At 32.4% G+C, this 27,856-nt stretch overlaps 2 protein-coding genes and 1 long non-coding RNA gene across 3 annotated transcripts; 2 read left to right on the top strand and 1 right to left on the bottom strand.

The window, feature by feature from the left end:
• Positions 1-318: 318 nt before the first annotated feature.
• On the bottom strand, positions 319-27,507 carry LOC107362535 (uncharacterized). Its single transcript, XM_089266207.1, has 16 exons — positions 27,504-27,507; positions 26,780-27,373; positions 25,138-26,129; positions 24,012-24,260; positions 23,493-23,714; positions 22,774-23,426; positions 21,412-22,354; positions 19,452-20,186; positions 13,675-13,755; positions 11,900-12,282; positions 10,166-10,436; positions 8,113-10,078; positions 4,680-4,768; positions 3,963-4,056; positions 3,534-3,674; positions 319-3,032 (listed from the first exon to the last, which is right to left on the bottom strand). The coding sequence occupies exons 1-16, from the start codon at positions 27,505-27,507 to the stop codon at positions 2,764-2,766; spliced, it is 7,686 nt and encodes a 2,561-aa protein (XP_089122333.1). The 3' UTR covers positions 319-2,763.
• LOC107362574 (dopamine receptor 2-like) lies at positions 1,010-2,651 on the top strand. The gene has a single exon (XM_025162000.2). It carries the CDS (start codon positions 1,010-1,012, stop codon positions 2,582-2,584), a length of 1,575 nt encoding a protein of 524 aa, XP_025017768.2. The 3' UTR covers positions 2,585-2,651.
• LOC107362603 (uncharacterized) lies at positions 17,194-18,724 on the top strand. The gene is made up of 3 exons (XR_016197716.1): positions 17,194-17,833; positions 17,942-18,095; positions 18,270-18,724. It is a non-coding gene; the product is annotated as an uncharacterized LOC107362603 (long non-coding RNA).
• Positions 27,508-27,856: the final 349 nt, after the last annotated feature.

Raw genomic sequence — 27,856 nt, 5'->3', positions numbered from 1 at the left:
TAATACATCATCTGAAAAACAGAGACTTGGTAAAAATGAATTTTGCTCCGGACCTTTGATGAACAATATTGAATTAACCTTTTGCATGGCTATCATGGAGTAACTGAACGATCAACTATCAAAGCTTTTTAATATTCATCTTAATTGGATTAAATTTGATCAGCTAATCATTGATTGACCAGAAGGATTTGGAGAGATTGAGTGTTGAGTGAATCTAATGATCTTGAAAGTCTATGGACCTTGTGTTGTGTTTTGGCCTTTACGGAGTCAACAATCAAGCCAATAATCAATGAAATAAATTTGATTGACAAGTTCATATTTATGATACAGAAGTGAATTGAATAAGGCTTTAGTTACATTTAATGAAAGAAAGTAATTGATGGGTAGATTAATCAACAATCAAGTAAATTGTGGTAAAAGATGTTTACAAAAGCAGAAGAAACAAGAAGACAAAACAAAGGATTCCAAGTTTTTCCTGTGTAAACTTAAATTTTTATCCTTCCAATGTCAATAATAATTAAATGGGGATGAATTAATTTTCTTGATCATCATAGAGGTTTCTTTAATCATTTCAGGGTTAAAAAGTGTGTGTATGTAATAGAGTATGCATTTGCTCCTTAATTATTGCTCTTTTATTTTTCGTTAATCAACTTTTAGCTATCGATTTGCCTTAGCACAATGGCAATTTAGCTTCAATCATGATTTGTTGACTTGAAATTGTACTTGTTTTCATAAACCAATATTATTGTGCTCAAGTTTACATATTGATTAATATTTTGTAAATATTGCATGTTTTAATTTCGTTATTTATCATCATTAATGTTTGGATCGCTCATATTTGTTTGCGTTAATCGGTGACAATTAGAGTGAAAAGTGATGATTCTGAATTATTTGACGGATATTTCAATTCAACTTCAACTCCGGTTTATTCATTTAATTGTTATCAACAAAAAATTAGATTTCAATATTTTCTTAAAATCCGATCATCTCTATTCATGATCAAGTGGTTATGTCCAAACCGTTAATTCAACCGATGACTTTGAAAGTTTCAACATCAACTTTGGATACATCTATTGAGCCGAACATTAATTTAAGTGCTCAACAGCAACATCAAAATGATCGTAGTCGATCAATTGGCCCTATTGACTTTAAAAACTGGGTTGATTTGGAAGACAATTTGAATTTATCGTTAAACGATTCTGATGAAACATTTGATTCTTTTGGATTGACAATTGAACCTGATTTGCGAATCCATCATCCCTTTTTAGCACTTTTTTTAGGAATCATTTGTCTACTTATTATATTTGGTAATACATTAATTATGGTTGCCATTAGACGTGAACGTTATTTACACACAGTTACCAATTTATTTGTGGCCTCACTGGCAGTAGCTGATTGTCTTGTCGGAGCAATTGTTATGCCTTCTTCGGTTGTCCATGAAGTAATGAATAAATGGTGGATATTTGGTCAAGATTGGTGTGATCTTTGGCATTCATTTGATGTGCTTGCCAGTACAGCATCAATCCTCAATTTGTGTGTAATATCACTAGATCGATATTGGGCCATAACTGATCCAATTAGTTATCCAGCTCGAATGACTACACGAAAGGCCAAAATATTGATTGCATTGGTTTGGACTTGTTCAGCTATAATATCATTTCCAGCGATTATCTGGTGGAGAGCCGTTTCAGCACCACCAAGGCCTTTGAGATGTGATTTTACCGAAGATATTGGATATCTTTTATTCTCGAGTATAATCTCATTCTATGGTCCATTAATTATAATGTTGGTCGTTTACTTTAGGATCTATCGTGCAGCAATAAACCAAACAAAATCGGTTAAAAGTGGCACAAAATCAATTGCAGCGTTAGATGGAAATGAGAATAATGCTGTTGTATTGAGGATACATCGCGGTGGTGGTGGTGGAAATAGATATAGTGATTCAAATAGTGTTCTTGTTAATTGTGTTTGTCAAAACGAGAGTCATCAGTCACATTATCGTAATGGTCATCTTAAATCTCGTCAAGAAGTATCTTTCGATGATTCTTCTGAAATGACAGATGATAGTTCTCTCAATGTTAAAGTGTCGGCTGGTCCTCATCGTAATGTCAAGACTTTTTCATTAAGTCGTAAACTTGCTAAACTAGCAAAGGAAAAGAAAGCAGCCAAAACACTTGGAATTGTCATGGGAGTCTTTATACTTTGCTGGTTACCCTTTTTCATCACTAATCTTGTTAAAGGTTTCTGTGGTGATGTTTGTTTAATCAACCCAGATTTGGTTTATCCTTTAGTTACATGGTTAGGTTGGCTGAATAGTGGGATGAATCCATTTATTTATGCATGTTGGTCAAGAGATTTTCGAAGAGCTTTTAGAAAAATATTATGCCTGTGTTATGAACCAGAATCTTATAAGACCAAAATATCACAGAAATCAAGTGGAATCATTCCATCCAATGCCAATGATGACAATACCAATATTAAAAGGGTAAACAATGATACCAATAATAATGGTGAAAATAGAGTAGATTGCAGTTTATCGATAATTAAAATAATAAGATCCAGAAAGTTGAAATTAACTGAATGAGCAATTAAACTGCAATTTCAAAAGTCTCTATTCCGTCACTTAAATGGGTATAAGTCAGGGTTCGTCTTTATCATGCCCAAAAATGATCTCACTATGGTTTGACTTGATGATTACTTATTCAGAACAAGACATTTATGCTTGATACATCATGATTTTAACTCATTTCCAGGTTTCATAGACTATGGTGATTGATAATATTGATCACCTTCCGCTGTTCCGGCTGCAATTCCTTGCGACATTTGACCTCGATTATTTACATAATAATCACCATCTGTTGGAGCTGTTTGACTGTAGGAGTTATAATCATATCGAACATCAAACAAATTAAAATCTCTTCGTATAACAAGTTCAACTTCTTCAGCATTATTGGATGCAGAAACCAGCCTTTGGACTTCTTCATTTGATAATCCGGTCAATGGCAATCCATTCCATTCTAATACTTGATCACCTAATAATGAAAGAAACGAATGCATAAATTTAAAATTTTAGGTAATCGTAAATAATTTGGTCGCTGCAATTTTGTAAATACATATTCAAATTATAAATCATTCATTAATAATTTGCTATAAAGTTGGATTTCTTTCAAGCACAAGAGCAACACAACTCTTTGCTCCAATTTGCAAACTTTTCAAGACTTGTTATTAAAAATTATTCTTGCCATTTCGTTAATTTGCTAGAATTACTATTCAAGTTACAAATGAATTTTTGATAATAAATCATGAAAGGAAGATGATAAGCTATGATGAGATAGTAATAGAGGTAGTAATGGTCTCTACGTGATAAATGTGTAAAATTTAAGCCTGAAAAACTTTGTTTATGATATGTATTCAATCCTTTGCTAATAAATCAAGAACAATTGACCTAGATTTTAGTTTATACGAAAACTGGAATCTTGAGTTGGAATATGTTGAAAATAGATTCCGATATGTAAGTAATTAAGGTTTATTACCTTCACGAATTTCTCCAAGTGAATCAACAGCTCCACCAGTAATTGTTTTCTCAACAAAAGTTCCAACTTGATCCGTCCCAGGTATTTCTTGACCACCAATTAGACGTAGTCCATAACAATTACCTGGTTTCGACGAAGATCCTGATTAAATTATCAGTTGAAATTGATCATTTGTTAAATTAGACAATAAATAAATTATTGACAACAACCAAAGGAAAGACCAATCGACTAACAACAAATCTTTCAAATCTTATTGCACTTTCGAGCTCAACATTTGAACAGATATTCATCACAAACTGACCAATGAACATAAACTTAAGCAAAACAATCAAGCAAATAATTCTCCAAGTGATACAGTTTGTTGAATTGTTAATCAATAGGTACAATTGGTTGTCATCATTTAACTGGAATTGAAAACATTTAACTTACCTCCATGAGCTCTTTCTTTAGGATCTCGGATCAATAAGATTCTCTTGACTGGGAAAGGATATTTTGGTCTTTTATTTGCCGGTAATGATTGGCCCTGCACAGGAAAAATTTCGTGAACGAATCAAAATAGCCAAATAGAGATGAAGAGAAGAACAACAAAAATGACATTATTTAATTAATAATGTTGAAAAATTTAAGATAAACATAAACAAACAAGACCAGGCAACACAAAAGACAAAAAACGGTTAATTTGAGAAGGGGGAAAGAAGATACTGAAAGAGTTGCATTATCGGTTACCAATGGCAATGGAACAAAGAAACAATAAAACGGTTAGACAATTAAAAACAAATGAAATATGATCTTCTCAACTCTGCAATCCATTTTTCATTACAAAATTATAATTAACGTGTTTTGTTGTTGTTTAAGTATTAATTAAGATTTTTGTTTATTTGCTCAACAAGATAATTTATCAAATCAATGGGAACAAACAATTAGCATGCTGTTCACTTGAGTTTATTTTCACTAACAAAGCTTATTCCAGATCATGTCTTATGACGATATCGTTTGGTTGTGTTTTTTTCATACAAAAATGGATCAAATATTTTTCCGAATATTGTGAACTTTGGAGTTACATGAATTTAAGGAATTGAAATAGATGGGTCAAACAAACAAGCAATTTATTATCTACTTTGTAATGAATGCGTACGTCTTGCTTACTTGGGACGGCAGATTGTGATTTGCAACATAATTTGGTCCGTTATAATTTGGCTGATAATCAGTTGTCACTGGTCGATTAATTCCGTTCCCTGGTTTTTGGATGAGAAGAAAGAAATATTCCATTGGATAAAGAAGGTAAATCAAGGTGTTTATTTCAATTTTTGGCGTTATCATGTTTCTAATGTTTGTTTTCTTTCATACGTATAATTCAATCCCAAACTGTCCTGTGTACACTGTCCGCAACTATTAACATCAAAAGCAATCAAAGAATGGTGCCATCGAACATTTTTTTGGCTTACAATTTGACAGATACAAAGGAATGGAGTAAAGTCAGAAGTCACGTCCAGTTGCAATTTGATCGGTTTGAAATGATCAAGTCATTCCTCAGCGAATGCTTTAAAGTCATAATTCAATTCATTTTTCACAGCAATAGTGAAATAAATACTTCATTGTCTTCCGATGAAATTGAATCCCATTAGAATAACGTTTTAAAAATGTGTGTTACCTAAATAATGTTACTTGATTGATTCTTCTGGAAAGCAAAAGTATTTTTATCCACTAACATGGAAACATAATGAACATTTTCTTATATTTGTTATTGCTGTAATAATGAAGTTCGTGTTATCTTGAACAAAAATGCAATCAAACATTGTTTAAAGCAAATCTGGTTCAGTATACTTTCAATTGATTGAAAGATATCTTTTATTATTTCTGAAAATTTTTAAAGGTGCGTATTTCCACGCTTAATAGCAATACACTTTTCAAATTTTAATTTGCTTTCGCTACTCTTTCCAGGTTATCCCATCATCAACGTAACAATCTGTTAACCTTTTTTGATCGACTCTGATAGAGGCCTGTGAAGATGAAAGGGGCGAAGGAAAAACATAAGAAAGGATGGAAAAGAAGAGAACAAAAAAAGTACAAAGAAAAGAATAATATATTCAAATGAAATTAAAAAGAAACTATAAATATTTAATCACAATGGTGCAGGTAAAAATATCGTGTTCAACTCAAGCAGGCAACAATCAAAAGGAGCAAAAGATGTGTTGAATTTATTGGTGAAAGCCACAGCCAAATTCGTATCATGCATATACACACTTCTTTTTCTCAATCAAGGTAACTTTGTTTTCTTATAGATTCAGTAAATCTAATTCTATTGAATGATTTGAGAAGAAGATTATGCATTTGTTTCAATTAGTAGAGTACATGTTAATCTAGGTGCATGTTGAATGGTGCAAATTAAGTGTACAGTGTTTGGCTTAGAGTTAAATAGTATACTAGAAAAAGGTAATGTAAGGATTGGCGATTGGGTGAAATCGATAATATTACATGGAAAGACTAAAGAGGAAATCATCTAATATTATGTGTTCAATTAATCAGGCTGTTTAACCTGTCTAATTTAACTTTGTTTACTCTGCAAGAATATAAAAAATTAATTTCCCTGCCTGAAACCATTAAGGTCAGTGTTGACTTTCAATTAATTGAAAGACCTTTGACAGTTGATGGTTGAAGAATTAAAAGTCGTTGATATGGAATAATAAGCTTGCTTATTGTTGAGGAAAAGGTTTACATTCACTTTTTATAACCTGCTGCTGAATTGATTAGATTAGCTTATTAGATTTTGCTTGTTGGTGAGATGTGAAAAAAAACGGAAGATGCAAATTGAATTAATTTTTCTTGAGTTTTGGATACTTGTTAAAGGTACAGTTGAAAAAAGCTCTTTATAATGTCACTCAGTAATTGCTTCACTTTTGATTGCTACTTGGGACTTATTAATCAACTTGTCATTATAATCCGAGTGGAACACTGAAGTTTACCTTAACCAACCTGATGATATTGAACGAGAATATAAATTTATAATACTAACCCTCTGAATGTTCAGCTTTTTTTCCTATCCTTTGCTCCCATTTTCAATGAAAAATGAACTTACTCTCATCAATTACATTTCCTATGTACCCATTATTGGGTATTTTGGTTTGTACTCAGTTATTGATGAGTTGCCATAAGAGGGAAACAAATGACCCTCAATATAAATATTAATCAAATTTTAACACAATTATTCCAATTTTGATTTAATAAGATGAATATTCCATGTACTCTTGTCTATTAATCTATTTTCATTTCTCATCTAATGTAACTTTTTTTGTCTTCTTTTCAGTTGCCATGAATGATGAAATTGAAACTATCAAATGTCTTACATTAAGTGATTGCCTCTATTGTCAATGGACATAATCAATGCTGATCAAATGGCAAAGTTCATCATTGATTGATCAATTTGATTAAGATGGAGATTGAAATTAATTTGGTGATGAATTTCTTCCTCTCTGGATAAAGGTTAACAACAAAGGAATCGTATGGCAAAAGGAAGGACAAAGAATATGATTGGTTGAAAGTTGCATTGTTGAAACAAAAATAGTGTTAGAGTCAAACTGTTAGATGAGTGCATTTCCAAATGTGCTTAACTGTTCAGCCATCCAACTTGAATTGCTCATTATCTTATTCTCACATCTGAGTGCCTTACTCATTTTAATGAGTCTCATCAACGAAATTCTCCTTTTTGTTATTGATCAGTCAATTGACCCCAATCAATTAACTTAAATCTTGATGGTGATGACACTTTAAAGATTGATGGCAATTACAGAGGCAATTGTACAGAAGGATGACTGATGTTATCGAGCAAAAACAGGTAGTCAAAACTTTAAGAAGTAACGTCTTGAATAAAGTAGATATTGATATGTTTAGTTGATTATCAACAATAGTCATGACTACCTTAAATATGATTTAGTATCTTTTATTTAGTGTGAATTGTTAAATTTTGGTGCTTTGGTGAGATGAAAGATTGGTGAATTAAATTGGTGAGCATTTGAAGGTTAAAGTAATTGTTGGGAGTAATTGTGATCGTTGATGTTGCTGGACGGTTTTGTACTTTATTTTGGGAATGAATTGGAAAGCATCAGTCAATCCAGTCAACCAATAATCAATCAAGAGTCAAAGTGAACTGCATAGGTTTGAAACATCGCTACCCTTTTAACCAGCAAGATTTATCATCAACATGAAACGATAAATCAAGAAACCAAGCAAGTATTATCTCTACTTAATATCATACTAAAGTGACAATATAGCTATTCATTTGTTCTGAGCATTCCTTATTCTTCCATAAATAATTGAAAATGTTGAAGAACAAGATTGCCGAGAGAAACTTGAATTTGCTTTAAAAACAATCAATCAACAAATTAGTATATGGTTTCGATTACAATGATAGCTCAATTTGTAACTTCAAGTGTTGAGGAATGCATTTAAATTGTTTAGAAAATTTTTTATACTTGAAAGATATTTGATTGATTATTATTGACTTGATTTTATTACAATTGTCTACTTTACATCCTCGTGTGTCTTATTTTCTTTGTATTGATTGAATGAAAATTTAACTTACCTCTGTTGTAATAACCATATTCATCATAGGCTTGCTGATGCTGCTGTTGATCAGGGTGGTGGTGTAAAGGCGATCCTGTGTAATCTTCGTAACCAGTGTCCAATGATCGGGAATAAAGTCCATCTCGTGTCATCCGTGATCTTCTTACATGAGTTGGTGATCCATGCATACATCGATTTCCAGATGTATAATAATCATCCATATAACCTGACGGACTGTAATCTTCCCCAGCCATGAGACCATTTCCTCTGGCTCCAATTTGTCGACGATAGGCACTTGAATTATACTGCTGTGTTTGATCCCTTGAATAGTAACTAGGATGATGACCTGATGGTCCTACGTGTAATTTACCTCCACCTCCCAAATCATCAGCTACTGCTCGACCAGTCTCCATCAATTGAGCTCTTCGCCGAGCAATTTCAGCTTTAACTCTGCTTGCTTTCTCTTCACGAGTCATCTTATCATCTTCATCTTCTGATCCATACGGTGATGGATGCCAAGAGTGTGCTGGACCGATTGAACCTAAAAGTGGACGAGCTCTGTAACCAGTATGACCACCAGCTGTGGCTCCTGCTGCGTTTACATTTGTTCGCAAATCATCATAACCACGAACTCCTGAAATATTCATTGAATTGTAGGGATCATAATGGAGTAGTGATTCATCAATAGATCCTTCTGATCTACGACGAAATCTATTGTGACCTGCGCCCATTCCTAGTAGTCTTGCTCCTTCTACACCACCAGTGTCCATGAAATTTGGAATAAACGATTCTCTAAGTCCAGGATCAAGTTCACCGTTCGTTAACCTATCTCTTAACCCATAAGCCATATCAGTTGAATTGAGTCCTGATCCTAAGACTCCCAAGGAGGAAACAGGTCGTCTAAAATTTGAAGAAGGTCCTCCAAAAGGTGAACGACCTGTAGCTAACGAGGATGTCGGTAATAAACCGGGATAAGCACTTGCTCCTGGATCGAGAAATTCATATTCATATGATTTGAACAATTCAGGGGCTAATCCAGGAGCTGAAAATCTGTTACCCATCATATTCGGTTCTTGTAACAAAGATGAATAAGTTCCTAATGCTCTTGGATCCAAAGTATCGCCTCGTCTAAGTCCACCAAGGGGACGTCGACGGTTTAATAATCCTCTACGTGAATGAAGGGCATCCATTTCAATTGAACCCAGGTCATACAAGGCTTGTAGATCAGTTTCTGAGCGGCGATATAAATCTTGCTTTTCTCTTGGTTCACGACCCTCGAGAAGACGTAATCTTTCATCTACAACGCTTTTGAGTTCATCTTTAAGCTGTGATTTAAGAGACTTGATATATCCTCCTCCAGACCCTAAACCCAAGCCTCCTCCGAGCGGGGAGGTCATTGGTGAAGAAGGTGGCAGTGATGAAGTTACAAAAGGTGATTTATGGGATAAACCAAAAACTGAGGCAGGTCCGGATGGCATATTTGCTCCACCAGAAACATTTATACCCAAATAATTGGCCAATGAGGTTTGAAATTCGGATGGTCCATTCGGACCAGCTCCTCCTGTCATTGATGAACGGAGTGTATTGATCGGTGTTTGTGGACGATGTAAATCAAGGCCAGCTAAACCGCTGGCAGATGAATTAATTAGATTGGCAATGTCACTTAAAGATGAAAAGGGAGATATTGGACCTGAATGTGGACGGGATCGCAATGGTAGACCACTAAAACCTGGACCATCTTTATTAAACGGTCCCAATCCCATCCCAGTATTTGGAGTGTGATCCAAAGAAGATGCTGACCTTAATAACTGAACTGATTTGCAGGATAAATTTCCAGCTCCTCCAGATGCTTTTCCCATCAATCTTTCTTTAATTAATTTACGACTAACTGCTGCCGCAGTGACTGGCTCTTCATCTAAAGGAACCAATGGTAATCGTCGTTTATTTTTCAAGCCACCAGCTTCACTTTGAGTTTCATCTAACATCTAATGTTTCAATTTAAAAAAAAGAAGATGATTAAATTTAAAATGATTGAGTGATAATCTGATTAAATACAAATCTGTTAAACTTACACTTAAAGGTGAAATACCACGAATCATTCCAAGGGAGGAAGCTGCAAGACCATGCCTTGGATCAAGAAGAGATGAGGTCGTCGCTATTGATGAAGATACAACTGTCGGTGTGGCCATGGTTAATACTGTTGATGCCTGAGTCGGTCGAGATCGACTCATGGGAGGTATAATTGGAACTCCGATTATTTGATTTTTTCTCGGAATCAACGGTGAAATGGGTCGAGCACCAAAATGTTGAGAAGCACCGGTTGACGTTTTATTGGCTGTTAGACTATAATTGGAGGTAACCGCAAAGATTTGAAGGCAACAAAGAAAAAAAACACCGATACAATATTAAATACTTTCAAATGTTTATCACTTTTTAAATTGTGGTTAAAAATATGGTCACAAGTGGTTAATGAACACGTCAAAGAAAGACTTTAAGACAAGGCTAAAGATGTATAATTGATTACAATTTATCAATATTGGAATGTTAACTTTCAATATTTATAGTTGTAATATAAAGTTGAGCGTAATCACACCGAATAAAAGATGGCTGATGAATAGGAATACAGGTCTAATGGAACAGAAAATAATTACTAAACATGATTGGAAAATTTGTTCATCAAAAAGACACTAAAATTGGATTAATTCGATTAATGGTGACATGCATAAAAAGATTTAACCCTATTAAAACACATCAAGGAGGCCAATTAATATTACAAAGACAATAGGTTAACATTACTTTGGTGACCATTTTCAAGTTGTGATGGAGTTTATTGGACACTAAAGTTAAACTGAAAACTGAAAGGGATCAAGTTAAAGGCAAAATGTTACTTTCGTAAAAAAATAACAGAAAAGGTAAATTTTCCTTTCATCCATTCATCCTTCCACCTTCACTCTTTCTCATTTAGTCGCTCTTTCTCTCTTCTTTCTTCTCTCTTTAGATCATTACTATCAACATGATCATGGAATTGTTTTTGAATTCATTGAGAAGGAAAAAAAGCTCTTCACTAATGGGAAACGAAAGGGAGTTCAAGAAATAAGCAACTGAAAGACTATTACGATCTTGGAGGATGATGATAATGATAAGATGAATTCTGTATGTCAAGCAAAGTTTCGCTTCTCAGCATCTCTTTCATTTACCTCTTTCTTTTGCCTCCTCTCTTTCCCTTTCAACTCTCAACATTATGCTACCACTGAGTTCTCATGCTCATGCCTAATATTCAGCTTCATCTTTATTCTGATCATCTTATCCTTTCTCTCCTTCAATCTCCTCTTCTTTAATCTTCACTTTTTTTTATGTTTGAAAAAGAAGGTAAAGATTTTAGCTAACATCAGCTAATTTGTTAATATGCATTTATATCTTGTCGGGCATAAATATCACTTCTATTATCACTTATTTTTTTTTCTTCTTCTTTCAGTTTCACTTTTGCCACTCACTCAAAATTGATACTCTAGTATACAAAACGAAAGGGAAGGGAATATCGTGTTAACCTGATACATGATTCCAAAGATGACAAGGAAGAAAAAGAAAAGAAAAGCATTTTTTGGTTCACTGAAATGAAAAGTAGAAGCTGATGAAGGAAGGAAATGGAAGATAGAAACAGATGATCAAGGCTTTGCAAAGCTTTATAAATTGGTTTTGGTATTGATCTTGAGAAATCTTGTTCCACTTTTATACTCTTTGCCTGTCTTTGGAGAATCATGAATTGGCGCAAAACATCAGTTGCTTGTTGTTTGGCTTTAACTTACCTTGAGCCGTGCGAGTAAATTGAAGATGAAGTAGATTGATTTGAAATGGCTTGAACTGCTCCTTGGATTTCCTCTATTGTTGGTTGAGGTAATCTCCGTCGATCTTTACGATTAGGAGTTGCTGGAGCTGATGATGAGGGTCCAGAAAATTGGGAATGACGATGGGCTGATGTGACAACTGATGAAGATGCTGTCGATGATGCAGTTGTTGATGTTGCTGAAGAGGTTGCTGTTACATGATGATCAGAGGTATGATGTCCAGAGTGTGATGAAGAGGTCATTTGATTTGTTTGTTGTCCAGAAGAGCTTGATGAAATTTGCTGTTGTTGCTGTTGTTGTTGCTGTGATTGGGCTTGACCTTGTGATGATTGAGATTGAATTGTCTAAAATAAAAACAAGACCAAAGTAAATACAGGTTAAACCATCTATTATTACCATTGGATCCAATTCAATTGTAAATTTGGTCAATCAAATGGATTCAAAACAAGTCAGGAGTCAATTGTACTACAAATCTATTATTTTGTCAAGAACTTCTGTCTCCCAATCAAATCTGACAAAGGCAATTCAAAATTTCTAGAAAATAAGTATTAATATTAATTCAACAAATTCATTGAATGGATCCACTTGACTGGATAACCTTCATTGTTTTTTCTTGACCAGACAAAAATTGATTTTACATTTTCAACATTTTTAACAATTTCCTGAATTTATAGCTCTACTATTTTGGTTTAACAGATTGATTAATTGTCATTTTAATTCTTCTCCTGTGCAGATACAAATGAGATAATATCAATTTGATGTTCTCACAAATAACATGAACGATATCGGTGTCAATTTATTTGGTTGGACCATTAATAAAAGGATAACTACTACAGGCATCATCAAACCATCATCATCAAGATCGATAATATTACATGGCAAGTCTAGGATAAAGGGAAACTTTATACAGACATAAACACACGTAAATATTTTTGCTACAATCTTATATCATTTCAAGCTTCAACTTGGATGATTGAGAGGTGGAAGAAGAAGTAGGAGCAAAAAAAACTGAGCTGCTAAGTTGGACACCTTTACTAAACTAGTCAACTCTGAGCAAAATGATGATGATGAATTGATGGATGGTTATGAAGCAAAAAGATGGTATGAGCACAAATATATGGGTGAAAAAATGCTAACTGGAAATGAACAAAACTGAAAGGAAAAAGCATCTTGTCTATCATCATCATCATTGACTGTTTAAATCTAGACAGGTAAAGATTTTTATTAATACTTTTTTTTACATAATCGATTCTTCTAACTGAAAAAAATGAGAAAAACAATCTATGTTTAATATATTCTTTCTATCATTTATGTATTATTGTAAGATTACCATAATTCAACTAATATCTTTACAGATTTTTCCAACTTAATCTTGGCGCTTTTTTTGTCTTCCCGCTTTTCTTGCTCTCAACAGTCTTAAGGCAACACAGTTTTCATTAGTTACTTGACAATGCAGCTCAAATATTTTTTATAATATTTACTAATTTAATTAATGTGTCTTAAAAATCGTCTACAATTAATCATGACTACTGATCTAGTGTCATTTCTGGTTTGGCCTAGATTGCTCATTGGACCAATGGAAGAGTTGATCAATACAAATAATGTAAGTAAATTTTGCCATTGGGAGGTGTAAATAAGGTTTATACTGTCTTGGGTTTGATCATTTTTATACTTTATCAATGAGATGTGAATAGATTTGTTTGGTTACAATTTAATTAATTGTAATTTTGACTTACCGTTGATTGTTGTTTGGCTTTTTTCTTCTCTTGTTCTTTTTGTAATTGCTCTTGTTTTTGACATTGTTCTTGTTGTTGTTGCTGTAATTTTAAGATATAATAAATACATTATTGATTAGCATATTCAACCTCTAATAATCATTTTATCTCTATTCCTACAGATAGATAATTCAACCTCACATTGAAAATGAACGGATAAAGTAGGATTCAAATGAAGAGGATAATGAAGTCAATGGATGATAAGATTTGGTACCACATGTCTGTATTAATATTGATGTAACTCTATATGAATTACTCTGCTGGTCAGCTTTATTAACTTTGCTTCCATTTTTATCATTGTCAAAGATTACTTACTGGTCATTACTATTTGCTCATTATTCAAGCATCTTTGGTGTGTCAATGAATTTATCGATCATTAATAACAAAGTCGTTAATGTCATTACCCATACTTGAACCTGCTTATTCAATATTGGCTACTTTATGGTTAAACTAATCAATTCAACAAATCAATTGCAGGAAAATTAGCTAACCATTGATTTGTCAATTTTGATATGACATCTTTAAACAGTGAAAATTGGAAAATTTATTTTTAGACTTGATCAATCGATGATGGAATATTTTTGACCGTTTGAAGTCCATTCCAAATAACCAGTCGCTTGATTCAAAAAAGTCCCTCAGCAAGGAATTCAATTAATCATGCATTCGCAATGTAATTTATCGATCTCAGTATCCAACAATTGTCAGTACATTAAGTCTCATAATACAATTACCATTTGACCAAGTTAATGGGCTTAAACAAAATTAAATTTATAAAACCATTTACGGTTAAACTGTTAATTTTTGATGACATTTTTTCTCAGTGTCACTCTATTAATATTAGACATTAACTAGCTAATAAATCTTTCTAATAACCCTTGGCAAAAAAAAGTTTAACAGCTGAGCAACAATACAATTTACATCAATATTTACAACTAAATATAACATTAAAATCCATTAGCAGATGTAGTATTAACATTTTTTTTCAAAAGTAAACCATTAATGTGTAAATAATCAATAAATTAGTTATGATTAAGGGAAAAATTAAAATTTAATTAACTCTGGATGGTTCAATAACTGCACATGAAAGTAAAACTGGAGGCAAATTGGTTTACAGAGAAAAATAAAATGTACAAATCAAACAGCCTTTAACTACACCTAATGCACTAATTATGAATACAAAATTTGACAATTTAACTATTGTCCATTCACTTATTAGACTCACAACATTTAATCACTTAAATGGACTTTATTTAAATGCAAGTTTAATCTGAATGCCGGAGTAACGGTTTGTTTAATGTTGAACGTGATTGAAACAACAAAAGGCCAACAGATAGATGATGCTAATTTATGATAATATTAATAGGACGAGAAGGAGTTGAGGTTCAACAAAAGTATAGCTATAAACATAAACACAGAGAGAGATGATAATGATGACGATGATGATGAAGACAATGATGATGAAAATGAAGACAATCGTTTCCGCGCAGTAAAAAAAGTCCAAATTTTTGATAAAAATGTTTAGGTTTTCACATTGAGCAGCAGTTTTGTTGCTATTGGAAAAGCAATCGGAAACTCCTGCAAACCCAACCAGTGAATATTTTCATCCAAATCATCCCAGTCATCCATATCATCTTCATTATCATACTCATCATAATCATCGGCCTCATCATGACTTGATAGCTTCACTTGCACCAGCATGCGTAGGTGAAACTGTCTTTTGATTCCTTCAGCTTTTCTCTATTGACTTTTCTCCATTATTTTTGTTTCATTGTTTAGGTTAACAAGCAATTGAGCTTAAATTGACAGCAATTATTAAATATTTATACAAATCAAATTGATTAATAATTACAATGGGCAAAGAGTTGAATCATCAGCATCACACTCAATCTTTTTTATTGCAGCTTAAAGCAATCCTTCAATCTTTTCAATATCAAATGGTTGCCTCTTTAATTCATTTCAATTGTATATTAATAATAGAGTAAATACTCAAGTGAATATCAATTACACTTATACAATTGATTCAATAACAATTCAAATTAAATGCTTAAATTTATCCTTTTCATTTGATTACAAGAATATATTCAAGCAAACATTTTCCTCTTCGATTGAACATTGATTTTTTGAAGCCATTTTTTTCCACTTTTCACAAAAATTCTGGTTGAAGGTTGGAAAGCTTTTTAGAGTTTCAATTTTGCTTTGTTTTTCATTTCATTTCTGGTTGTTTGTCCCATGAAAGCACACCTTTTACATGGTTTATAAGGTTACAATCACAATTATAGACTGATTGTTACATTGTAATCATGTACAATTTGTTTTCAGGTTTGTTCCCATCAACATATTTTCATCTGTAGTTTCCAATTTGACATGATTATGGTAATAATTTGGGATAAATATTTAACGAAAACACACCAAAATGTTGAACCGAATAATGCATTTTCATAATTTACAATGTTTCCATCAACATTCCAGCTGAAGGAATGTTGATTAATCACTTGGTAAGCAAACTTTCATTTATCAAAAGCTGAATATTCAAATCAAGTTTAACCCTTTTTCAATTGTCAACTACAATAATTACAGACTCAATCTCATGTTTTTCAAAAAAAAATCTGGTTTTGTTTTTTCATTAACTTCATCTTTTAAGGCTATGAAATGATTAATTTCAAAGGTTTCCAAATTGTTCAAATTAAACAGTTTAACATAATTTCAACTTGAATTGTTTATTTGTTGACTTGCCGTTTCAATTAAATACAAATTTTCAATTGAAAGGATCTTAATGGTTGGTAAGTCAATATAAATGAAAAGGGAAAAGAGTTACAATTGATTCTCATTGAATCCTTTTGTAACCAGTTGTTTGCTATAGCTCTTTATAATGGGTTAAAGGTTTGCTTTTTGCATTAAACTGTTGACTGAATCTTGAATTAACATTAAAATAAGATCTATTAATGTAACAATAAACAGAAATGATGTTAATTTTACCCAAAAGTTATCCTAATGAGACTGATGAGCTATTTTCCGATAAGGCAACATAATAATGAAAATTTTGCATATTGATGATTTTTGTTTTGTGAAAACATTTACAACAAGAGATGATTTCCCTTGTAATTATAATTTCAATTGAACACCATTGAATCTTTCCCTGTATTTGCTCATGTAATATTAATAGAAATGATTATCAAATGATTATCACTTGACTGTTCAAATGTAATACATTTACTTTGAAATTAAAAGTCAACATGATTTGAATGCTTGATCTGTCATTGAAATGTATTTATTTCAGGTTTACGAAAGCAATATTTACTTGATTATTGACTTGAAGATTATTAAATTGTAAGATGGAAATGATTTCAAGATTAATTCAATAAATTAAATTCAGTTGAACAATAAAAATGTTCAAATGTTTGGTTGGTTTTTTATACGAAAGATGTCATTACATTAAATCTATTTAAGACGTTGATAGATGGGGTTGGTTAAGTTGATTATTAAGCAAAAACTGGACAGTTTTAATTTCTTTTGTTTACTGTTGATTATTTCAAGTAATTATATGTTAAATAATGTGTTTTTTATGAAAAATATTTTCATTTTATCGTTGGTTTAGTTGATGACTTGACTCTCTACATTTGAAGAGGCAAAAATTTACATTGACGTGACCTGAAGACATTGTCAAGTTGATTCAAGATGTCTTCTTAATATTTACTCTTTATGTAACACAAGCAACACCTTTACTTTTGTTGACATAAAATAAACGGTTTGTTCGAAATGTTAACTCTGGATCAAATTTATTATCAACAAGAATCTCATCGTCAACAACATCATCGAAATATGATCAACATTCATGATAATCAATAGCAACATGTAAAGCAGAAGAAGAAGAAGCCCGCCACTTTGTTAAGCTGTTCATTTTGTCACCTTTTGGATGGTTAGATAGAGCCTCAAGGCTGTCTGTGCTTTTGTTAAACCTTGAATTGTTTGGATGGAATTGTTTTTTTATATAACTTGATAAGTGTCTTAATTTATTTATTTGTTTGTGACAATCTCATTTTTTTACTGGAAGAGTTAACGACAAAATGTTGTACACGAAACAGACTCTATGGATATTGAGCGCAAAATATTGTTTGCTCAGGCAAGTTAACTGTAAAAGAAAAGGCTTTGAACCATGGAAGGAAAATGCATGCTGTTTCAAGTGTTATAATACTAACAGTTAACAATTTGTTGTACAACTTTTCTGCAGAACCAACCGACGGGAAAATTCAAAACTTGATGAAAGATAAAAGCAAAATGGTTCAACTGATGATAAAAAAAGGAATCTAATTGGTGAATAAAAAGTGTTACTAGACTACCAGGTTTCTCGGGTTACGTTGGATTTAATCATAAACAATGTTGGAGTAAGTAGAAACTGATATAAAATGAGGTGAAAATAATTGAACGATAATCATATTGGATTGCTATAAAATGATTAATCGTCAAGTTGGCTTCACTGAATCTGTCAATATTATCAAAATTTAAAGATTTTAATGTTCATTTTTCTCTTTATTACTCTATATTCATTTCATCATTAGGCTGGTATCATTTTTTGGGCTTAAGGAATACAAACGAGCAGACATTATTCAGCTAATGTTACCCTGGCTTATTGTTATTATTGATTGATTGTTGGCTGTTAAGATTTATATATTTGCTGCAAACATGAAAATGGGATAACATGGCAAAAATTGTATAAAAGTGCCTTAAGCGGAAAGATGAATCTCAACTGAAAGAAGCTAAAGAAACCAAATAAAGGAATGGATTTTTTTTCTTAACCAAGTAAAAAGGCGATGAAAAACAATAATGATAATGATATTATATACATGATATCATATAGACTACCATATTGGATGAAAACCTTCAAAAGAAGTGTAAATGTATCAACTAATATTTTGTTGACAGAATCAAATTATATAATCTGGTTACAATGTAAATACAATAGTAATTCTTGAAGTACCTAAAATATTATAACCCAATCAATATTACATTATCAGTTAAACTTGTTTCACTTTTATTGTTGAAACTAGTCAACCAGAATGAGAAACAATTCAATCCAATTCCAAACTCTTTGGAAGATTAAATTGTTAAGATTTGTGAATCTGAAAAATGACCATCAAGAGTAGTTTAGTTCAAAAAATTTGACCAATCCTTAAAGATAGGGAACAAAATCTTGCCAATAAACAATTTATCAGGAATAGAGTCTGAACAAGAATCTGTCATTTAGAAGTGAATGGCAATTTTAATCATTGGCATCGAAATTATTAATGTAATTAAGATGAATTTTGGATGATCATTAAAAGGGTAAATGTAATTGTCAAGCCTAAATAAATTAACAAGACTCAATAGGTAACATTGTCGATACTTGATGAAAATAGGAAGGAAGTTTTCAGGTAAAAAAAATACAATTCTGTAGGTTGCTGTATTGAGAAAGCTTTCATTGTAAAGTTAATTAGTTGATCCCAGCTGAAGTAACAATAGTCACCTTATTAAGCTAAATATCCTTATAAAGGATGTTTTTTTAAAGTGATCAGCTTAACTATTAATTCAACTTAATAGCAAACCAAGAAAATCTCCAAGATTAACAGAGATGATAACAATTGGTGTAACAACAGTTGGTACAAATCTTTTTATTGTTCAATGTTAACCCAAATTGTTTCATTTCAATGTGTGTTGGAAAGGTTAATTTGAATGTGTTCAGATTAAATTGTTGATATACTTACGAAAAGCTCTTTTTGTAACATAATTAATTGTTGCTGTTGTTGTATTAACATTTGTTGCTGTTGTAAGGTTTGTTCAACAACTGGACTAACAGCAAGTTCAACTTGATGAGTAACCGTTCTAGGTATTGCTAATTGAGCTGGAGGCAAAGATTGAGCTAAAAGCTGAAGGTTTCCTGGTGTAACCAGAATTGAGCTTTCATTTAATGTTGTTGCATCAGGTTTAGAGGTTAAAACATTTGAACCAATATCAGTTGAAAGGTTAGATTTAGATGGCAATTTATTGGTACTAGTTGATGATGTTGCACTTGAAGTTGTACTTGAAATTGCACTAGTTACTGTTGTAGTAGTTGATGAAGGTGCTGTTGATGAAGATGAGGATAATAATGATGTTTGTAGTGATTTAATCAAATTTGCCGTTTCTGAAGCTGATGTTGATGGGCGAGATGAAGTAGTTGTGGTTGCGGCTGTTGAAGCCAATGTTGAATAAGATAATGGTTCATGACCAATAACTGATAATGAACCCGATCTACTGCGACTTTCAATGGATCCATTTGCTGATGAAGATGAACCCAATTGTAGTCTTGAAAGTGAACTTCGTCGATTTGAATGTTGCTGTTGTACTTTTGATCTATCATCTGTTGGTGAAACAGTGCTCAAAGCTTCCATTTGTTTATTGAAATCAGCCAACATTCCCGAAATGGTTCCAGATGTAACTCGATGTAAACCATTTCCATACTAAATTAAAAATCAAAGGACAATTAGTTAAAGCCTTTCAATCAAAAAAGTGTTCAATCTTTAAGAATCTCAATCTTTTCATTACTGAAAATCCTCTTCCAAGAATCAACTAAGCCAGTAAAGATTAGCTAAAATTGCCAGATTAATAGTTTTGATGGATTGAAATATTTCATCCGAGATGAAGAGCCGTAATTGAAAATGGATAAAACTCTCATTAAAGATTCCATTTGATTTCTGTCAATAATCAACAATCAATGTTGTTATGGTAATTGTAACAATGAATATTGATTATTGAATTTGTAACGAGAAATAAAATTGCAGCAAAAGCAATAAGCAAATGTAAGCATTTCAAAGTAAATAATGATTGAACAAACAAAGACATTTACAAATTTTAATGATTAACTTATAAATTGAGTGATTAACTTTTTCCAAATCAACTTTAATTTTATAAATAGTCTAATAATGTTCATCATTTTGCCTGGTTTTATTGACAGGGAAAAATGGCAACATTTGACTTGATAACCTGAATAACAGTTGACTTAAAATATTGATTAATTTAGTTTTCTTAGTTTCTTTCCTTCCAACTGATCTTTTTCATCTTCTTTGTCCTCATATTTCTCCTCCTTCCCAGTTATCATGAGTTGCTGAAAAGCAGGATAAAAAATCAGTCAAACATGCAATTTTTATTCTATTTTCATTTGCCATATTTGAACATCTAACCAGTCCAGAATTGGATTGATACAGATAAAGCAAGCTGACAAACTGACAAAGGTTGAAACATTGATCCAGTTAACTGAAAGACTCCTCTTTATGTGCCTTTCATTAGAGCAAGTAACAAGAAGATGAAGATGACTTGAGGATGAAAAAAAAGATGAAATGAAACAAAGAATGAAGAAAATCTTTGAGTTGAAATTTTGAAACCACAAAATGCTACACAAATAATGGCAACTTTCAATCTTGAAAAATCAATGTCTTTTAACTGCAAACTTGACCTCAAGATAATTGTGATAAACTATTTTTTAGATTATTTGAGAACTCATTTCAGGCCTTTAATCATCTGATGCTACCAGAATTGGGTTTTACCAGAAAAATTGGGTTCCCATTTTGCCTTATCACATTAGTGTTATTGAATTAAAACAAGACTTTGGGTTGAATTGTCTTGGAAGTAAATTTTCAAGTTGACATTTGTGATTGTTATTTGAAAGGTTAGTCTTGATTTACTTACTTCGTCGTTTAATTTAACTAAATTTGTATTGTTAACTGATGCCAATGATTGTTGATGTTGTTGCATACTTCGCTGTTCAGCTTGTTCAATGGAGGGTGAAACATCTTGAATGGGTGACAATTCTGAAACAGGAGACCAACAGTCACCGATCTCCATTCGTTTCATTTGTTGAGCATGAATTTGCTGTTGAGAGTAACTATTATTATCATTATTAACAGAGCTATTTATGTTACTATGACTATCATTATTATTATTACTATCATTACTATTGATACTATTGCCTCTATTAATCAAATGATGATTAGTTAACTCAAGTGAACCCATTGAGTTAATGTTAGATCCATAAGCTAATGAATTGCCTTGGGTTAGGAGGTTCATTGAGCTTTTAGGTTTGTTGCTTGATGAGTTTGATGTTGAAAGATTTGTTGAACTTGAAACTGGTATACAATTAATAGATTGATTAGGATGATTAACATGTTGCTGGGATTGGGTTTGATGTTGAGAGTGTTGTTGTTGTTGTTGATTTTGATGGTGTTGCTGTTGAAGATGATGTTGATTTGAGACAATTGATGTTGCTGGTGATGATGAAGACACTAAACTGGATGTTGAACCAGTTGATACAGATGATGAAGATAATTGATCTCTAACACTTTGTAAAGGTACTGTTCGAGGTATTAATCCAGTTAATGTTGGTGAATTAGTATCACTTGGTTTACCTTGTGATTTAGGTCCAACTAGACTGCGATTAACATTGCTTATCGATGGATTATTGGTTGACTGAAAAGGTTGGTTAAAACGGTTAACATCACTAAAATTTGCTTCAATTGACTGTTCGGTTTGATATGTTGATCCTGTTGGTCCGGTTAAACTCTTGATGCCCATTGATGCCATTTGTTGTTGATTTACTTGATTACCATCTGAACCTTGATATTCACGAAAATCTCTAATTTAATCAGAAACAAGAAAACAGTAATTCGTTAATAATGTTTGGAAGGAAAAATTGAAATTTTGTGTGCATTCACTCAAAAGATTTATCCTCATTTTAACATGCAATTCCCATGAAAAGTTAAACTTTAAAATTTGAAACCTTTTCGCCAATTTAATGCGATTAACCTGATTTTGAATTGAATTTGCTTGAAAGATAAAATTTTGATTCCTTTTCAGTTGTTAAGATTTGCTTATCTTTCAAGATGGCTCAAGCTTATTCATTCTTATAAAGGTGAATGTTGCCAATTTTCAGATTTTGTGGTAACTTATTGAGTTTGCTTTAGCTTCATGAGATTTAAAATTAATAATGGAAATCTTTTGATTGTAACTTTTAGAATCTATTGTTAACCATTTAACTGCATCTGTTTAACTTACCTTTTCATTTGGTTTTCATTTGGTCTCATGAAAGAATTGGAATCAAATTGATTGGATTGGTAAGAGTTGGTTGGTTGGTAAAGTTGAGGTTGGTTAAATTGTTGCTGTTGGTTAGTTAACTGTTGGTGAATTGGTTGTTGCTGTTGCTGGGGATGTTGGTGTTGTTGCTGTTGTTGGTATTGAAGGTTTGTAGTTTTGAGTTGATTTTGTGCCATTATATCAACCTGGTTTGGTAATTGTCTGAATGAGGTTCCAGTTGGAGTGATTGTTGTTGATGAAGAAGCTTGTATTATTGGATTTTGTGAACCAGAAGTTGACTGTAAATTGGGTTCCACATTTTCCTGGTTAAAAAGGGAAGCTGGATCTAGAAAGGGTTTAGGTGCCATTCCTGGGCCTTGTTGATGAGTTAATTGTTGTAATTGTTGTTGAGGTTGAGTTTCCAGTTGTGGTTCTCTTGTTAATTGTAATGAACCCAATGGTTGAAGTGGCCCTTTCTGTGACATTTGAGGTAACTGGCTTTGTGAATGGGAAAACTGATCTGGTTCACGGGGAAATGCCTGTTGGTTGCTATTTGGTGCACTCTGTTGTTGTTTATGTTGCATTGATTGTTGTCCCTGTAATTGTGTATTTGGTAAAATATGTTGATGAGTTGACTGCTGATTAAATTAAGAAAAGACAGATTAAAGGTTTGTTCAGTTCAGTCAAAATGTTCATCTTACCTGTTGTTGCTGTTTTGGGAAACCAGAGTTGAATTGCTGTTGATTACCAAATTGATCATTTAGTCGTTGGTTAAATTGATTTAGATTATTATTTATATTGTTACTGTTGGTTGTGTTATTAGTATCATTATTATTTGGATCATTTCTGAAACAATTTGATCCTGAATCTTGGTAAATGTTATTCCCATCCATTGAGCTAAGATTGGTTTGATAATTATTTCCCTGGTAAATGGAGAGACAAATGAAGGATTGAAAATAATTAAAAGGTTACAATTTGATCAACTTTTAAATTAAATTTCATATAAAAAACTCTGTCATTTAAAGAACCAGTTAATTGACTGATTGAATAAAATGTAAGAAGAGCTAAAAATAAGCCAATTTTATGCCCACTGATTAACTTAACACATCAAAGATAATCATCTTGATTGACATTATTAATTTGTGCCATTAACAGTAGACAATATTAATGGTTCGTGTTTAATTTTTTTCTGGTTAATCATTAATTAAAAGGTTTCTTACCTGAATCAATGTATGGTTTGAATGAAGCTCATCAGCTTTTAAAGATGAACCATAAGGATCAGTAATTTGCTCATCTAATCTTTCATTAGGCATATTATCAAACATGATTGAACCCTCTGAGTTCAAGACTTGTTGGTTATTGATGTTATTATTATTGAAAAGGTTATTATTGTTGAAACGATTATTGTCACCAATTGAATGATTTGGTTGTTGAGATTGGGTTTGATTCATCTTGGGTTGTGAGAAATCCTGAAACAAATGAAACAAAATTATCATAATGTTGAACATGATTAAAATGGCGATTGAATGATCAATTTTAATTTATAAATAGAGTCAAGTATTAACATAAATTGAGTCAACAAATACTTTTCTAGACAATGTTTTCATTTGCAAATGTAATATAACTTGTATATTAACATAAGTATTTCAATTTTGTGGAGTAAATTTTTGCTCCTTTTCTTGGATCAATTGAAAAGAGCATCAATTGAAACCCAAAAAATACCAGATTTTCAGAAACTACTAATATTATTATGATCAATATTAATTTTGTTTAATATTAATACTCGGCAAATAATGAATTATATCAAACAATTTTGTCTCCATCATTATTACACCTTACTTTTACCATAATCAAAGGCATTCAAGGTTTTTAATACTTCAATTTACTCCAAAGGAATCTCAAGGTTTCCATCATAATAACAATAATAAAGATGATGATCCCAATGATGATAATGATGATGATAATGTTAGTAATGTTAGCAGCCTTACTACCTTTTCATCTCATTAACACTTGACTTGGAATTGAGCACAAAGCATTATTAAATTGGTAAAGTCTACGAGAAAAAATATCTAATTTAATCAGACCAGTCAATTGAGCAGTTTAACTTGACTCCTTTTTTAACCATATTAAGTGGTAACGAAACCTCAAATTGTCAACATTAAAATTCAAATCAAGTTTAATTTTTTCATAGCTTTTTGCAAATTGTATCAAAAGATATCAACTTTGACTCCAATGAGGCTTAAAATCAATTTGAAACTCGCTTCTAAACATTTGTAATTTACTTGATCATCAACGGTCTAATGGTTTAATTGACTTGGGATTTATTAAGATTATTGTATTAATTACCTGCAAATTTTGGTTATTAAATGAGAATCCATTTTCTTGGGTCAATTGGGATTGTTGCATTAACTGTTGTTGGTTTCCTTGATTTGGAGGGTTCTGTTGTAATTGTTGAGGTTGATGATGTTGTTGGAGGTGAGGTTGATTCATGCCTGTAAATGATTGCTGTTGCTGCCCTTGAGGTATTTGAGGTTGTTGCCGGCCTAGTTGCTGTTGTTGTTGCTGGTAATTTATATTTTGATCTTGATTGGCTTGATTTCGCATTAATGGCAGTTGATTTTGTATCAATCCCTGTTGTGTTTGCTGTGAGCTTATCATTGAATTATCAGATGGCTGTTGTTGATTCGGGAGGTTTTCATTTGAAAGTGGAGGCTGAGGTTGAGACTGTTGTTGTTGCTGTTGTTGTGGATATTGCTGTTGCTGTTGAAAATAATCTTGTTGTTGTTGGTTTGATTTCATTTGATCCAAGTCAGGTCCATTTTGGTATTGCAAGCCTTGCTGTTGTTGATGATTTACAGAATTATTTTGCTGACTCGGTAAATTTTGTTGGCTTTGATAAGGTTGTTGTTGGTGCATTTGATGATGGGATTGTTGATGTTGCTGTTGCTGTTGATTTTGAGATTGAGATGAACTTGTTATCGGTCTAATTTGTTGATTAATTGACTGGGATTGGCTTGGTTGTTGTGGGACTTGGTGTCTATGCTGAGGCTGTTTTTGTTGTTGTTGAAAATGATTCAACTCAAAATTTGGATCTGATGAATGTTGTGGTTGCTGCTGTTGCTGAGGTTGTGGCTGTGAAATCGATTGATTTATGCCTGGAACTCTTTGACCTGAGGTCATTTGATTTACTCCTCCTTTCTGTTGATATCCACTTTCAATTCCTCCCTGAATACGTTGTGGTTGCTGTTGTGGCTGAGATTGAGTTGGTCTATGAGATCCTTGTTGACTAGTTGAAGTCTGAGAAGGCTTTGGACTTGGCATTGTTGATGGAGCTCCTTCTGAATTAAAATAGAAATAAATTTATTTAATTAATTATTCAGCATACAAATCAAATTTGATATCGAGTAGTTTTTAATGGAGTGTCTAAAAAATATCAAAATTATAACAAATGCGTATGAAGTTAAAATAAATGTTATGGCGCAAATTTATTTTACGTATTGATTATAATTTTAAAAGTAAAATTTACTTATTAAAATAATTTCTGCTTATTATTTCGATTGCGAATGTAATGCAAAAATGAAAGATATTTAATGCATTTTTTTCACCCAAAAAGGTAAAGAAATTGTCGGAAAATGAATAATAATCATATGCAACGGAAATTCACATTCAAATTTTGTTTGTTTACCATAATACATTGATTTTATATTCATATTATTACCGTTATTGTAATTTTATCTACTTCATGCTAAGAGTAATGTTTGATTCTTGGTTTAAAAACTATTATGCATTCTGAATGTAAAGGGGTTAGATTTAAGATGGAAAGGGCTGAGTTGAAATGTACCAAGAAAAGGAAAGAAATGGTAAAATAAATAAAGGAATAAGAAATGAGAACGGAAATTATTTGAATTGATGATTAGTTGATGGTGACAGAGGAAAAGATAGCGAGTAAATTTGGGTTTGAATGGCAAATAATTATATTGATAGTTACTTTCAAATTCTTGAGCTTTCATCATCACAGACTGAATCATTGCTTTCTCTTCTTCTGTTAACCCACTCATGTCAACATCGGGTACCGCTGGTGGAGCAGCTATTGATGAAGGTGGATGATGATGATGTGGCGATGGACCGAGTGAAGTTGATGAGGGTGAAGGTGAAGGTCGAAGAGGATCAAAAAGGCTGCTTACACCAGAAACTGAACTACCCGGTGTTTTGGGTCCACCGAAAATTCCTAGACTGGGTAAACCTGGTCCACCTCCGATGCCACTTCCAGAGGTTCCACCAAATCCTCCAATACCTGGCCTTGAAGGTCCTCCGGGACTTGGAGTTGGTCTAGGATTTGTAAGAGATGAGAGGCTAAAATTTGGCAATCCAAGGCCGGTGGATCCTCCAGTCCCAAGAGTTGGACCGCTTCCTCCTCCGGTAACATTTGGTCCTCCACCAAATCCAGATCCGGGTCGATTAAAGGAGCCAGCGAAGGGACCTGAAGAGGATCCAGTTGATCCTCCAGGTCCTGAGGATCCAGGTGGACCGGTGGTTCCATCCTCAGTCCCAATAATACGATTGAGAAGACCGAACAGTTTGACTGATTTACTTTAAACTTTTATTCCAAAAAATATATGGATAGATTTTTATCCAATTGAAGTGGTTTTTTTAAGAAATCAATTGTCCATTGATTATGCTAATTTACTAATGATAATTGGAAACACACACACACATTTTTATAATATATATTGGATGAAATCACACAATTGAAATACACAATAACAATACACACATTGAAGTGCAGAAGGAAAAAAAAGAGAAAGACTTTTGTTGTTGATAATTTTAGAAGTGCACACAGTAAAATATGGAATGATAATGAATTTGAGATTGAATTTTTGGGTTATCAGTTGGTTAATATGTGAGTTAGTTATCGACTAATTGCAATTTTGGTTATTTAAACCAGAAGAAGGAAAATGAGAGCGTATATCCTTTTATAGCACTATGGTGATCACAGAAAAATGAAGACAACAAAAGAAGATATTTTGATTGTGAAGAAGCAAACAATTGCGATGAAAGATGATTC

Source organism: Tetranychus urticae, chromosome 1, assembly GCF_039701765.1.
Source record: "Tetranychus urticae isolate SD_2017Ah chromosome 1, NJAU_TeUrti_SD_1.0, whole genome shotgun sequence".
Lineage (NCBI taxonomy): Eukaryota > Metazoa > Arthropoda > Arachnida > Trombidiformes > Tetranychidae > Tetranychus > Tetranychus urticae.
The sequence above is the reverse complement of the archived record's forward strand: the minus strand, read 5'-3'. Positions and strand labels throughout refer to the sequence as shown.